General features: G+C 38.6%; 1 protein-coding gene and 1 long non-coding RNA gene across 2 annotated transcripts; both read left to right on the top strand.

Annotated features, from left to right (window-relative positions):
• Nucleotides 1-555: 555 nt before the first annotated feature.
• LOC126625245 (uncharacterized) lies at nt 556-1,572 on the top strand. Its single transcript, XR_007624363.1, has 3 exons — nt 556-651; nt 783-846; nt 943-1,572. It is a non-coding gene; the product is annotated as an uncharacterized LOC126625245 (long non-coding RNA).
• Nucleotides 1,573-5,493: 3,921 nt separating this feature from the next.
• LOC126626858 (late embryogenesis abundant protein At1g64065-like) lies at nt 5,494-6,354 on the top strand. The gene has a single exon (XM_050296259.1). The coding sequence runs from the start codon at nt 5,572-5,574 to the stop codon at nt 6,121-6,123; it is 552 nt and encodes a 183-aa protein (XP_050152216.1). The 5' UTR covers nt 5,494-5,571; the 3' UTR covers nt 6,124-6,354.
• Nucleotides 6,355-13,484: the final 7,130 nt, after the last annotated feature.

The following is a 13,484-nucleotide window of genomic DNA, read 5'->3' as shown; positions in this document are numbered from 1 at the left end:
TCTCATTAATTGTGGAGGGTTTACACAAGTACATAGGTTCAAGCTCTCATTTAGTGAGTACAAATGAAGGATTTAGTACAAATGACATTAGGAAATATTGTGGGAGAATGATCTCGTAATCACGAAACTTCTAAGTACCGAAGTGTGGTATCGTCTTCACTTGCCTTATCTGTCTCATAGGTAGATGTGGCATCTTCTCTGGAAGTACTCTTCCTCCATCCAGGGGTGGTATCTTTAACTGGTGGAGATGCACAAGGTAATGTATCAATTTCACTTGAAGCTTACTTGTAGTTTCAAGCTTGGTCAAGCGCGATACAGACCATGTAGTAGGAGTCCCCCAAGTCGCCGAGCTAGGGGATCTGCTGAAAGAGGTGACAGACAAGGTAAGCAATCAGAGCTCCAACCAATCAGTCCCAGATCAGAAGTTTGATTTTGAGTTCCGGCTGATTGTTCTCATTCTCCCTATCTTGCAGGCAACATGAAGGATAAAGAGAAGAAAAGAAGAATAGATGATATGAGATACTTTTGCTTTTGAAGAAGTAAATTTCCACAGGCTTATTCTTGAACTGGGCTGGAGGGTTTTCTGGTTTCCTCTAGAGTATAGGGCCGACTGAAGAATTTGAGGGTCAAAACAAGTCCATCAAATCTAGAGTACGTTCGACCCTGCTGATATGGGATACTTTTGCTGTTGACAAAGTAGTGGATGTATCGGCACGTGTTCTGTTACGCTTGTCTCCACATGCTTTCTTGTATCCTTCTTACTTTCCCTATCGGTTCCTCAGGCAGATGTGGTATCTTCTCTGGAAGCATAAGATGTTGAAGATGAGTACTCGAGAGCAATGCCAGGTAAGTAATCAAGTAAAGAGTTCCAGGCAGCCAATTCCTGACTGGAAGCTTGATTCCAAGTGCTGACTGATTGCTCTCTTTCTCCTTGTCTTGCAGGTAAGAACAAGGCCAAAGGAAAAGACAGGGAAAAAGCATGATATGGGATACTCTTGCTTTTAACCCTGATGATATGAGATATTCTTGCTCTGGTGTAGCTTGTTTGCAGAGGTATTATCGGGGGGAAAGAAAGCTGAGTATTTCGAGAGGCTTCGTTGGGAGTGCCCTCTTAGATATGAGGAAGGGTTGAACATTTTTGCAGGTCTGCCTGTCCATTGAGGATGGAGGTCAACATATATAGGAGTCTCTCTAACAACAAGTAGTAATGCTATTCCTTTACCCTGCTTGGTCATAGCACGGTAGTGGGAGCTGCCAGCTTCATGTGTGTCAGAGCACTTTGAAAAAGTGGTCTGTGGTATCTGGAAAGCTGATGTTGCGTGTGAAGATTACAGACAAGCTTTATCCAAGGAGATCTGGCTCTCGAAGTTGAGAAAGCGGTGCCTCTTCGGTTTTCGAACAAGCAATCCTGTCGGGGATCTGGCTCTCGAGATTCGGAGAACGGTGCCTCTTCGATTTTTGAGAGAGCAATCCTGCTGGGAGTCTGGCTCTCGAGATTCGGAGAGCGATGTCTTTTCAATTTTTGATAAAGTAATCATGTTGGGAGTCTGGCTCTCGAGATTCGGATGACGGTGCCTCTTCGATTTTGGAGCAAGCAATCTTGTTGAGAGTGTTTTCTCGAATGTGAGTAAAGGTAGGGCATGTTTGCTAGTCTACCTTGCCACGGAGCAAAGAGGTTGACACATAGGGACTTTCCAATTATTCAGCAGTGGTGTTGTTCCTTTACCCTTGTGGGTAATAATATGATAGCTAGACCTTCAAAATTTATATGTCTAAACTTTGTTAGTGTTGTTTCTTTGCTATTCTTTTACCCTTCTTGGTCATAGCGATGTAGTGGGAGCTACAAGCTTCACGTGTCTAAACTTTGCCAGAGATCTTTGGCAAAGTTATCTGTGGTACCCATGAGCTGATGGTGCGTGTGAAAAGTGGATGATTGAACAGTAAGGTTCACGCGCTTTCTACTTCACCAGAAATCTTCAACAGAATGCCCGTAATTTCAGCAAAGCTGAGTGTGCATGTGACAGGTGCTGACAAGGCTAAAAAAAGCAGGTGCCTCTTCGATTTCTGAGATCGGCCCTCGTGGTCTCTGAGCAGCCCAGCTTTTGAGAAAGCAAGCGCCTCTTCGATTTCTGAGATCGGCCTTCGTGGTCTTTGAGCAGCCCAGCTTTTGAGAAAGTAGCCCAGCTTTTGAGAAAGCAAACGCCTCTTCGATTTCTGAGATCGGGCCTTGTGGTCCCTGAGCAGCCCAACTTTGGAGAAAGCGAACGCCTCTTCGATTTCTGGGTAGACGCCTCTTCGATTTCTGAAGCTCCGTCGAGTGCAGATTTTTATAGAGACTGACATTAAGTTTCAAAGCACACTTGAATCTTCACCAGTAGAAGCTCTCTTCTTGCACTTCTAAGATCTTGATTTGTCCGACCTCTTCTCTCTTCAACACCTTTGAAAATGTCTGGCCCCTCCGACCGTCGTTTTGACTTGAACCTTATTGAAGAGGCAGCCACGCCTTCTCCAGACAACATATGGCGCACATCCTTCTTATCCCCTACTGGTCCTCTTACCGTTAGGGATTCCGTGATGAAGAATGATATGACCGCTGCGGTGGTAGCCAGGAACCTTCTCACTCCCAAAGATAACAGACTACTTTCCAAACGGTCTGATGAATTGGCTGTTAAGGATTCTCTGGCTCTAAGTGTTCAGTGTGCAGGTTCTGTGTCTAATATGGCCCAACGCCTATTTGCTCGAACCCGTCAAGTTGAATCATTGGCGGCTGAAGTGATGAGTCTCTAATAGGAGATTAGAGGGCTCAAGCATGAGAATAAATAGTTGCACCGGCTTGCACATAACTATGCTACAAACATGAAGAGGAAGCTTGACCAGATGAAGGAATCTGATGGTCAGGTTTTACTTGATCATCAGCGGTTTGTGGGTTTGTTCCAAAGGCATTTATTGCCTTCGTCTTCTGGGACTGTACCGCATAATGAAGCTCCAAATGATCAACCTCTGATGCCTCCTCCTTCTAGGGTTCTGTCCAGTACTGAGGCTCCGAATGATCCCCCTCCGGTGCCTTCTCTTTCTGGGGCTCTACCGACTGCTGAGACTTCTCCTAAGCAACATTTGTGAAGGCTCCCTCTTGTTTGTTTATTTTGACTTATATATATGTACATATTTGTAACTTATCGGAGATATCAATAAATAAGCTTTGCTTAATTTCCAACGTATTGTGTTAAATACACCAAAACTTTCTTCACTGAGTGGGGTCGGCTATATGAATCTTAGAACACCATTGTGCTCGGTCCTGTGTCATGTCCTCCGTTAGATTCAAATACTCTAAGTCTTTTCTTAGAGTCTCTTCCAAAGTTTTCCTAGGTCTTCCTCTACCCCTTCGGCCCTGAACCTCTGTCCCGTAGTCGCATCTTCTAACCAGAGCGTCAGTAGGCCTTCTTTGCACATGTCCAAACCACCGTAACCGATTTTCTCTCAACTTTCCTACAATTTCGGCTACTCCTACTTTACCTCGAATATCCTCATTCCTAATCTTATCATTTCTTGTGTGCCCACACATCCAACGAAGCATCCTCATCTCCGCTACACCCATTTTGTGTACGTGTTGATGCTTCACCGCCCAACATTCTGTGCCATACAGCATCGCCGGCCTTATTGCCGTCCTATAAAATTTTTCCTTGAGCTTCAGTGGCATACGGCGGTCACACAACACGCCGGATGCACTCTTCCACTTCATCCATCCAGCTTGTATTCTATGGTTGAGATCTCCATCTAATTCTCCGTTCCTTTGCAAGATAGATCCTAAGTAGCGAAAACGATCGCTCTTTGGTATTTCCTGATCTTCGATCCTCACCCTTAACTCATTTTGGCCTCCATTTGCACTGAACTTGCACTCCATATATTCTGTCTTTGATCGGCTTAGGCGAAGACCTTTAGATTCCAACACTTCTCTCCAAAGGTTAAGCTTCGCATTTACCCCTTCCTGAGTTTCATCTATCAACACTATATCGTCTGCGAAAAGCATACACCAAGGAATATCATCTTGAATATGTCATGTTAACTCATCCATTACCAACGCAAAAAGGTAAGGACTTAAGGATGAGCCTTGATGTAATCCTACAGTTATGGGGAAGCTTTCGGTTTGTCCTTCATAAGTTCTTACGGCAATCTTTGCTCCTTCATACATATCCTTTATAGCTTGGATATATGCTACTCGTACTCCTTTCTTCTTTAAAATCCTCCAAAGAATGTCTCTTGGGACCCTATCATACGCTTTTTCCAAATCTATAAAAACCATGTGTAAATCCTTTTTCCCATCTCTATATCTTTCCATCAATCTTCGTAAGAGATAGATTGCCTCCATGGTTGAGCGCCCTGGCATGAACCCGAATTGGTTGTCCGAAACCCGTGTCTCTTGCCTCAATCTATGCTCAATGACTCTCTCCCAGAGCTTCATTGTATGACTCATTAGCTTAATACCCCTATAGTTCATGCAATTTTGTACGTCACCCTTATTCTTGTAGATAGGCACCAAAGTGCTCTTTCGCCACTCATTAGGCATCTTCTTCGTTTTCAAAATCCTATTGAAAAGGTCAGTGAGCCATGCTATACCTGTCTCTCCCAAGACTTTCCACACTTCGATCGGTATATCGTCTGGGCCCATTGCTTTTCTATGCTTCATCTTCTTCAAAGCTACAACCACTTCTTCCTTCCTGATTCGACGATAAAATGAGTAGTTTCTACACTCTTCTGAGTTACTCAACTCCCCTAAAGAAGTACTCCTTTCATGTCCTTCATTGAAAAGATTATGAAAATAACCTCTCTATCTGTCTTTGACCGCGTTCTCTGTAGCAAGAACCTTTCCATCCTCATCCTTGATGCACCTCACTTGGTTTAGGTCCCTTGTCTTCTTTTCCCTTGCTCTAGCTAGTTTATAGATATCCAACTCTCCTTCTTTGGTATCTAGTCGCTTATACATATCGTCATAAGCCGCTAACTTAGCTTCTCTCACAGCTTTCTTCGCCTCTTGCTTCGCTCTTCTATACCTTTCACCATTTTCATCGGTCCTGTCCTTGTATAAGGCTTTACAACATTCCTTCTTAGCCTTCACCTTTGTTTGTACCTCCTCATTCCACCACCAAGATTCCTTTTGGTGTGGAGCAAAGCCCTTGGAGGCTTAAGGATGAGCCTTGATGTAATCCTACAGTTATGGGGAAGCTTTCGGTTTGTCCTTCATAAGTTCTTACGGCAGTCTTTGCTCCTTCATACATATCCTTTATAGCTTGGATATATGCTACTCGTACTTCTTTCTTCTCTAAAATCCTCCAAAGAATGTCTCTTGGGACCCTATCATACGCTTTTTCCAAATCTATAAAAACCATGTGTCCTGTCTCCACTTGAATTTCTTAAACATTTTTACCGTATCTGACACCATAAGAATTTTATAAATACAGCAGCTTCTTGGTCCCAAGTCATTCAACTCATTCAACTCAGAGCCTTTTGCAATTCTTTGATACATACCAAACTAAGAGCAAAGACAAAAATCACTCATCCTTTTTTTTGTACACAATGAAAGGAGAGGGGAAGAACACGAAGTGCCTAGCATATGTTGCTATTTTCATTGTGTTTCAGATCATAGTCATCACAGCCTTTTCACTTACTGTGATGAAAATCAAGGGTCCAAAAGTCAGGTTTGGCACAGTTGCAGTAGAAAATTTCAGCTCCATAAGCTCCAACTCTCCATCTTTGAGTTTGAATTTGGTAACCAAATTTGCAGTGAAGAACACAAACTTTGGTCACTTCAAATATCCAAACAGCACTGTCACAATCTACTATGCAGGACAGGCAATTGGGTCCGCTGATATTCCTAAGGGAAGAGCCAGAGCTCGATCCACACAAAGAACCGATGTTGTCATTAGCATTAACACAGACAAGCTTTCAGGATCCACAAACCTTGGCAATGACATTAACTCAGGTCTTGTGCCTCTGACTAGTGAGGCTACCTTGAAAGGAAAGGTTGAATTGATGAAGATTATCAAGAAGAACAAGTCAGGCAAAATGAGCTGCAGCATGTCAGTTAATTTGGCCAACCGTGCTGTCCAGGATTTGAAGTGCGAGTGATCAAAATTTTATGTGGTTTTGGGTAATTTTCTTTGTGGTATTGCACCTTGTTTTTTGTAATGCCTTTTGGATTCTTGTGTTATATTGATTATAAATTCTTTTATATTCATATTCATTTGGAGTTGAGGGTAATTTATGCTTTTTTGTGGGGAATGAAAGGCAACAAAAGCAAGCACAATTAGAAAATGTACTTTTTAAATTAATTCAAGATACTTTTTCCTGGTAGAAAAATGAATTCTAGTATGCTTATACTTAAGTGAGTAAGCCAAAGAAAAGAAAATTGGTGAGAGTCCCATCATGCTTTTTTAAGACGCTTTCTTTATGTAATATCTATCCGTTATCTTAATGAATATCGAACACTATTTCTGAAAAATAAAAAAACAAAAATATAGCCCAAATGTAAATAGACGTTGGATTAGAAATGGCTTTTTAGGCAAAATGGTCTCTTAGATTTACATAACTTTTCATTTTGATCATTGAGATTTGAAATCAATAGAAGTAGTCTTTGAGTTTGTCCATCATTAATCATTTTGATATTTCCATGAAAATTCTACATTAAATAAACCTAAAATGATAAAAATACCCTCAATTTTTGTCAAATCATTTGGCCTATAGTTTGTTAAATTGAGTATATTTTTGTCATTTTGGTCCTTTCTTAATATAATTTTTCATGGAATGATCAAAATGATTGATGGTGGACAAACTCAAGGACCACTTTTATTGATTTCAGATCTCAAGGGCCAAAGTAATAAGTTATGCAAATCTTGGAGACATTTTTTGTGAAATCCCGTCCTCGGAATTTTACTATTCATTACATATCCAGTTATTACAAACAACTGGGTACATGCATAGTGAAAATTGGAACTTGGAACTAGAAAACTTTTCCAAAACAAGTATCAATTATTTTATTCAAAGTAGAGGGAAAAGATAATATCACTAGATTTAAAACATTAATGATAGAATATATATATTAATAATAAAAGAAAGAAAAAGAGAGGGGGGTTGGAGAACCATTGGGAAAAGAAGGAAAAGAAAAAAAAAGGAGAAGGAAAAGAAGCGGGGGGAGAATCTCTGGGATCGCTCGCTTTTTCTAGGAGGAAGGAGGGGAGAACTTCCCACAAATATCTCCATATCAGTGTCCTGGGTTCCTTAATCTAATCTGCTACTCTGTCCCTCTCTCTGTTGCGTTTCTTTCGCTCCAAAATCAAGAGGTAGGCAATTCTTCCATGCCCCTTCACTTTTCTCTCAAATTAATTTGTTTAGATTTTTAGCATGATGATCATTTGTTGCATAATTCACTTGATATTGATAATTTCAACTATCTGGGTTGGTGATCATTCTATTTTTTTTCCTTTCGTTGTTTTCTTTCTTGGATGTGAGGGTCTAGAAATTAATTGTTCGATTTTTCAGTTGTTCATTCCAATTATGCTCAGTAAGTTAGAGAGTCTTTTACCATTTACATGAATGAGATATACATCATCCTGTGTAAGCCCAATAATTGATCGATTTCTCTAACAAAATAATGTAATGTCAAGAAAAATATGGTGAAGTGCATTTAGTTTTCGCATGGTTCATTAATAATTAATTAATGAACATAATACCTCCATGACGAGCACGAGTTTATTAAAGTTAGAATTTTTGTTATTATAGCTTGGCAGCATGACTTTCGGTAACTCGAAGAAAACCACCAAAAGAAAGGGAAACGATTAGTAGTTTGATTATAAGTAGTGTGTTTAGCACTTTGAAAATGTATTTTGCACTCCAACCTAGTGTACAAAATAAAAATATGTGCGGCAGAGAATGTGGGTTTCGGACATCGAATTTGGAAATTCAAGTCCCGTTTTCAATAATATGAGTACAAATCGTTTAGGTTGCTAATTAAAGGTTATGGAATTTTGGCTGTGATTGAATAGATTTGGTTAGTGGATATTGGTAATTGTGGGTTCTTCTTGGAAAGACAAAATTAAATTAAATACACGAACTACGAATAACTTGATCCTTATAAAGGGTACGTAGGCAATCTAACAGGAGGTTAGATGCAGCCATAAAATGTACAACAAATTACTAAGCAATTCGAGGCATGGGATGTGCTTGGTACTTATCCTGAAGGCGGGTATGTTAGATATATGGTTATCTGATGATGTCACATGTCGATCCTGAACGTATGTTGGGATCGAGGCGTGACAACTTTTAGTGGTATCAGAGCTTAGGTTAACAACTTGGACCAAGGAATATGATTGGGAGAAATACCATGATGCATGAATGCTTAGTTATTTGAATTTTGCAAATGAAGCTATGCATGTTTGAAGTAGCATCAAACAAGGTGTTTCTGAGTAACAATGTAAAGTAATTATCATAATGTACAAGAAGCTGAAAATAAATGCATATACGTGATCTGTTGGTTGCGGTTGTTAACTGAACCCATTATTTTGTTGAATTATCTATTATTGAAGTTGTTATTCATTTTGATCTAGCTTACCCAAATTAATTATGTCTTGTCCGAATCAGTTTATGTGTTGGTGAATGGACTAGTAACTACCCTACACAGATTATCGAAATGATTGTAGACCAATTCAAATGCTTTATTGAACTCAGGAATTATACATAGTATTTGACGGAGACGAAAGTATTGATAATGTGTGGTTACTACTTACTATGTATGATGCATGATGAGTGATGATCAACCACTTTTGTTCTCTAGCATAGAATATTCCAACTGCTAGTCTATATATATAATTATATATCCACGTTTGTTAAGCTCATTGGCTCTCTATAGGGATTACACCTATATTTTGTTTGAATCATTGGTCCTATTGGTCTCCCAATTATCGATTCTTATGAACACCCAGTCTTGTGAATTTTTCTGGATTAGTGTCCACTCATGTCGATCTTCATGGGTAAACTTTCAATTTTCTTCTGTTGCCAAATATTTAGTTTTCATTATAAATAAATGAGTCTTCGTGGAATTATAATATGATGTGTGGCTAGCCAATTAATATTCTTTCTTGTAATGATATACTTGACTACTGTTGTTGTTTGAAACCCATTTGATATTATAACTTCTCATATATATTGGAAAGGATAAATATTCATATATGCTTTTGACGAATTGACATGTGTGCATATATCTGTGTTCAAATGCTTTAATTTGTACTATTTACTTGGATGAAAAATATATGTAAGACTTTGGCTGTTTCCTAGATTTTAGTTATGTATACATGTACAAGGTTTTGAACATCACAAGGCTAAGGTAGTAATTGAAATTCTCGTTACTTTCAATTTTTTTTTGGGTGTATTGATCAAATATCATGTCCTTGGGTTTGGGTTCATAGGTCAATTCTTGCTAATAGTTGAGTATAATATAGATAGAGGTTTGAAACATGATTTATGGAGTGTATGGAAGTGTTCTGAAGTTGTAATTTGAATAAAACGAGTATGGGTTCCAAAAATTTCAGAAAACTTATTTTACTGCAAAAAAACTATTACAAGTGGCTTACTATAGCTCTTGATTTCCCAGTCCTTGTGATTCCTTTTTGGTCCAATATTATGTATTTGGAAACTAGGCATGTCCATGATTAAACCCATCTAATTTCGATAAGTTCTGTTGAGTTTTGATTGACAAAAAATCATGTCCAAAGTTGAATCACAGAGCAGCCAGATAGCAACAAGTTCTGCATTTCCAGTTTTGGGTCCCCATATTATACCTGGCATAAGTTTCAATCTAGAGCTCTGTTTCCTACAATTCTTCAATGGTTTTAAAGTACACAAAACGAGCTTCAAAACTCTCTTAATTTTGTACCCTTTGGTTCAGTTTTGAGCATCCAAAAGTGAGCGTTAACTTGGTTGATGAAAACAGCTGTTTATGTAGCTTATGGGGAGAGACGAGTGTTGTTTTCACCTTACTCAACTCATCACCCAGTTTCTTTTAAATTACCATTGCCTTGTATCAGTGTTGTTATTGGCATTATAAGTTGTACTAAGATTATGTCTATGCTAGGCATGTTTATAATTTGTAATTAGTCGCTTTGTTGCTTAGTAATATCCATTATTGGTGTGAGTTATCATTTGTTCATGCTTTTATAAATTGGATTAGGCTCGGGAGTTCTTAGAAACTTTGGAGGGTGTGTGTTAGCAAAGCTAGTTGATACGTGGGAAGAAACATATGTGTTTACTATGCAAATCATGGGGGTTGATTTATGATATGTGGTGATAAGAAGGCACCATGTATCAGTGTGGCCCATGGGTGGTCCTGTTTGGTTAATCCGCATCAGGGGACCACGCCATGTGATGTGTGGATCTATCGGATCAAATTACATAGAGTTGTGGGCCCCACTGTCAATCGAGAGTTGACTTTTGGTCACCATGTCTCGAATCGTTTATAAAACTAAAATTAGTATTACTAGAAACTCAGTGAAGCTTTGCGGACTTGTCTCAGTGAGTGACTTTAATATATGTGATGTAGTTAATACCCTGAAAACTCCCATACTAGTATACTTTGTGGATACAACATGGATTTCTAAAATATGTTTTATGCTAAATAATTGTTTTTATAAAGTTTGTCATCGATCTACTTTATGAAGCATTATGTGACTTGGATATTTGAACTGTTGATGGATTGTGTTTTAAAATATATATTTGATTGTTGATATAAAGATGAGGACTAGTAGAGGACCGTTACCCTAGTGTCACAGAGTTAGGTGATACTGAGTCTGCACCATGTAGCAGTGGTACATGGATGGTCCTGCTTGGTTAATCTGCATTGGGGGACCATACTATTTATGGATCGCTCTTGGTTAATCCACGTTGGGCGATCCTTATGGCCATTTATAGTTAGTGGTGATCATGCTTGATTAATCCGCATTGGGTGATCACTGCCTAACAGCTCTGTAGGTGTGACTCTACTTGGTTAATGCGCATTGGGGAGTCACTACGTACTTGGTTATCTTGACCCTGCTTGGTTAATCCTCGTTGGGGGTCACTAGTGGTCCTGTTTGGTTAATCCGCGTTGGGGGACCATATTATATTTGGGTCGCGCTTGGTTAATCTGCGTTGGGCGATCCTTATGGCCATGTATGCTTAGGAGTGATCATGCTTGGTTAATCCGCATTAGGTGATCACTTCCTAACAGCTATATGAGTGGCTCTGCTTGGTTAATCCGCTTTGGGGGGCCACTTCCTGTTTGGTTGCTTATGTAGGCTTTGGCCGAATTGCATCACTCTAGCCTTAGTTTTTAATGTACATATGAATGATGATTTTTGAGAATCTTGTGGTTGAATTAGAAAAGCCGTAGGATGTTTGGGTGACTCCTTCAGAGATTTCAAAGGATTGGTATTGATTTCTTATGAATGTTTTATATTCAAGGTATATAAATTGTGATTGATGTTTGGTTTTATTATTGTTATCACATACTTTGTATTATTATCACTCACCCGAGCTTCGCAGCTTATTCGAGTTTTGGTTGGCCAGTTCACCATTCCCATGATGTTGGTACTGATTATACATGTGATAGGTCTGGGTAGATTCCATTGAGCGGTCCGGATTCCTCGCTCTTGCTCATTTTCATAAAGTTAGTTCAACCCTAGATTCGAGTGAGTAGGAATTGCTCATAGTAGACATTGTGTTTATAAATAGGATATTTACCTTATTATTATTTGGAATTCATGCGGGGGAATTATGTTGAATTCCCGTATTAAATTTCGAGAAGTGATATGTGATCTTGATGATTGATTAATGTAGTTATATATTAATATCGTGCATCTGTGATTCATGGGACTAATTAATTAGATGATTGTGAATTGATTAGTACTTGTATGGTTAAATTATTATTAGAAGTGGCATTGCTCTCGTATATAGATTAGTGATGTGTTGGGCTAGAATGATGATGTTATGTTATTCTTGTGAATTGAAGTTGGAAAGTGTCGAACCCGATGCTAACTAAATATGAGAACAGTTTGGAAGTGTAGAGAGTTTTGAAAATTTCGGGGACGAAATTTTTTTAAGGGGGGGAAGGATATGAAATCTCATCCCCAGAATTTCACTATTCATTACGTATCCGGTTATTACAAATGACTGGGTACATGCATAGTGAAAATTGGAACTTGGAACTAGAAAGCTTTTACAAAACAAGTATCAATTATTTTATTCGAAGTAGAGGGAAAAGATAATATCACTAGATATAAAATACTAATGATAGAATATATATTAATAATAAAAGAAAAAAAAGAGAGGAGGGTTGGAGAACCATTGGGAAAAGAAGGAAAAGAAAAAAAAGGGGAGAAGGAAAAGAAGGGGGGGTGAGAATCTCTGGGATCGCTCTCTTTTTCTGGGAGGAATGAGTGGAGAACTTCCCACAAATATCTCCATATCAGTGTCCTGGGTTCCTTAATCTAATCTGCTACTTTGTCTCTCTCTCCCTGTTGCGTTTCTTTCCCTCCAAAATCAGGAGGTAGGCAATTCTTCCATTCCCCTTTACTTTTCTCTCAAATTAATTCGTTTAGATTTTTAGTATGATGATCATTTGTTGCATAATTCACTTGATATTGATAATTTCAACCATCTGGGTTGGTGATCATTCTTTTTTTTTTCCTTTCGTTGTTTTCTTTCTTGGATGTGAGGGTCTGGAAATTAATTGTTCGATTTTTCAGTTGTTCGTTCCAATTATGCTTAGTAAGTTAGAGAGTCTTTTACCATTTACATGAAGGAGATATATATCATATTTGATCATCCTGTGTAATCCCAATAATTGATCGATATCTCTGACAAAATAATGTAATGTCAAGAAAAATATGGTGAAGTGCATTTAGTTTTCGCATGGTTCATTAATAATTAATTAATGAACATAATACCTCCATGACGAGCACGAGTTTATTAAAGTTAGAATTGCTGTTATTACAACTTGCCAACATGACTTTTGGTAACTCGAAGAAAACCACCAAAAGAAAGGGAAAAGATTAGTAGTTTGATTATAAGTAGTGTGTTTAGCACTTTGAAAATGTATTTTGCACTCCAATCTAGTGTTTAAAATAAAAATATGTGCGGCAGAGAATGTGGGTTTCGGACATCGAATTTGGAAATTCAAGTCCCGTTTTCAATAATATTAGTACAAATCGTTTAGGTTGCTAATTAAAGGTTATGGAATTTTGGCTGTGATTGAATAGATTTGGTTGGTGGATATTGGTAATTGTGGGTTCTTCTTGGAAAGACAAAATTAAATTAAATAGACGAACTACGAATGGCTTGATCCCTATTAAGGGTACGTAGGCAGTCTAACAAGAGGTTAGATGCAGCCATAAAGTGTACGACAAATTACTACGCAATTCGAGGAATGAGATGTGCTTGCTACTTATCCCAGAGATGGGAAT

The sequence above is a fragment of the Malus sylvestris genome, chromosome 6 (genome assembly GCF_916048215.2).
Source record: "Malus sylvestris chromosome 6, drMalSylv7.2, whole genome shotgun sequence".
In the NCBI taxonomy this organism is placed as follows: domain Eukaryota; kingdom Viridiplantae; phylum Streptophyta; class Magnoliopsida; order Rosales; family Rosaceae; genus Malus; species Malus sylvestris.
Note: the sequence above shows the minus strand (reverse complement) of the source record. Positions and strands in the feature narration are given on the sequence as shown.

Coding starts and splice junctions, on each gene's coding strand:
- LOC126626858 (XM_050296259.1), top strand. CDS start 5,572: ATGAAAGGAGAGGGGAAGAACACGAAGTGCCTAGCATATGTTGCTATT.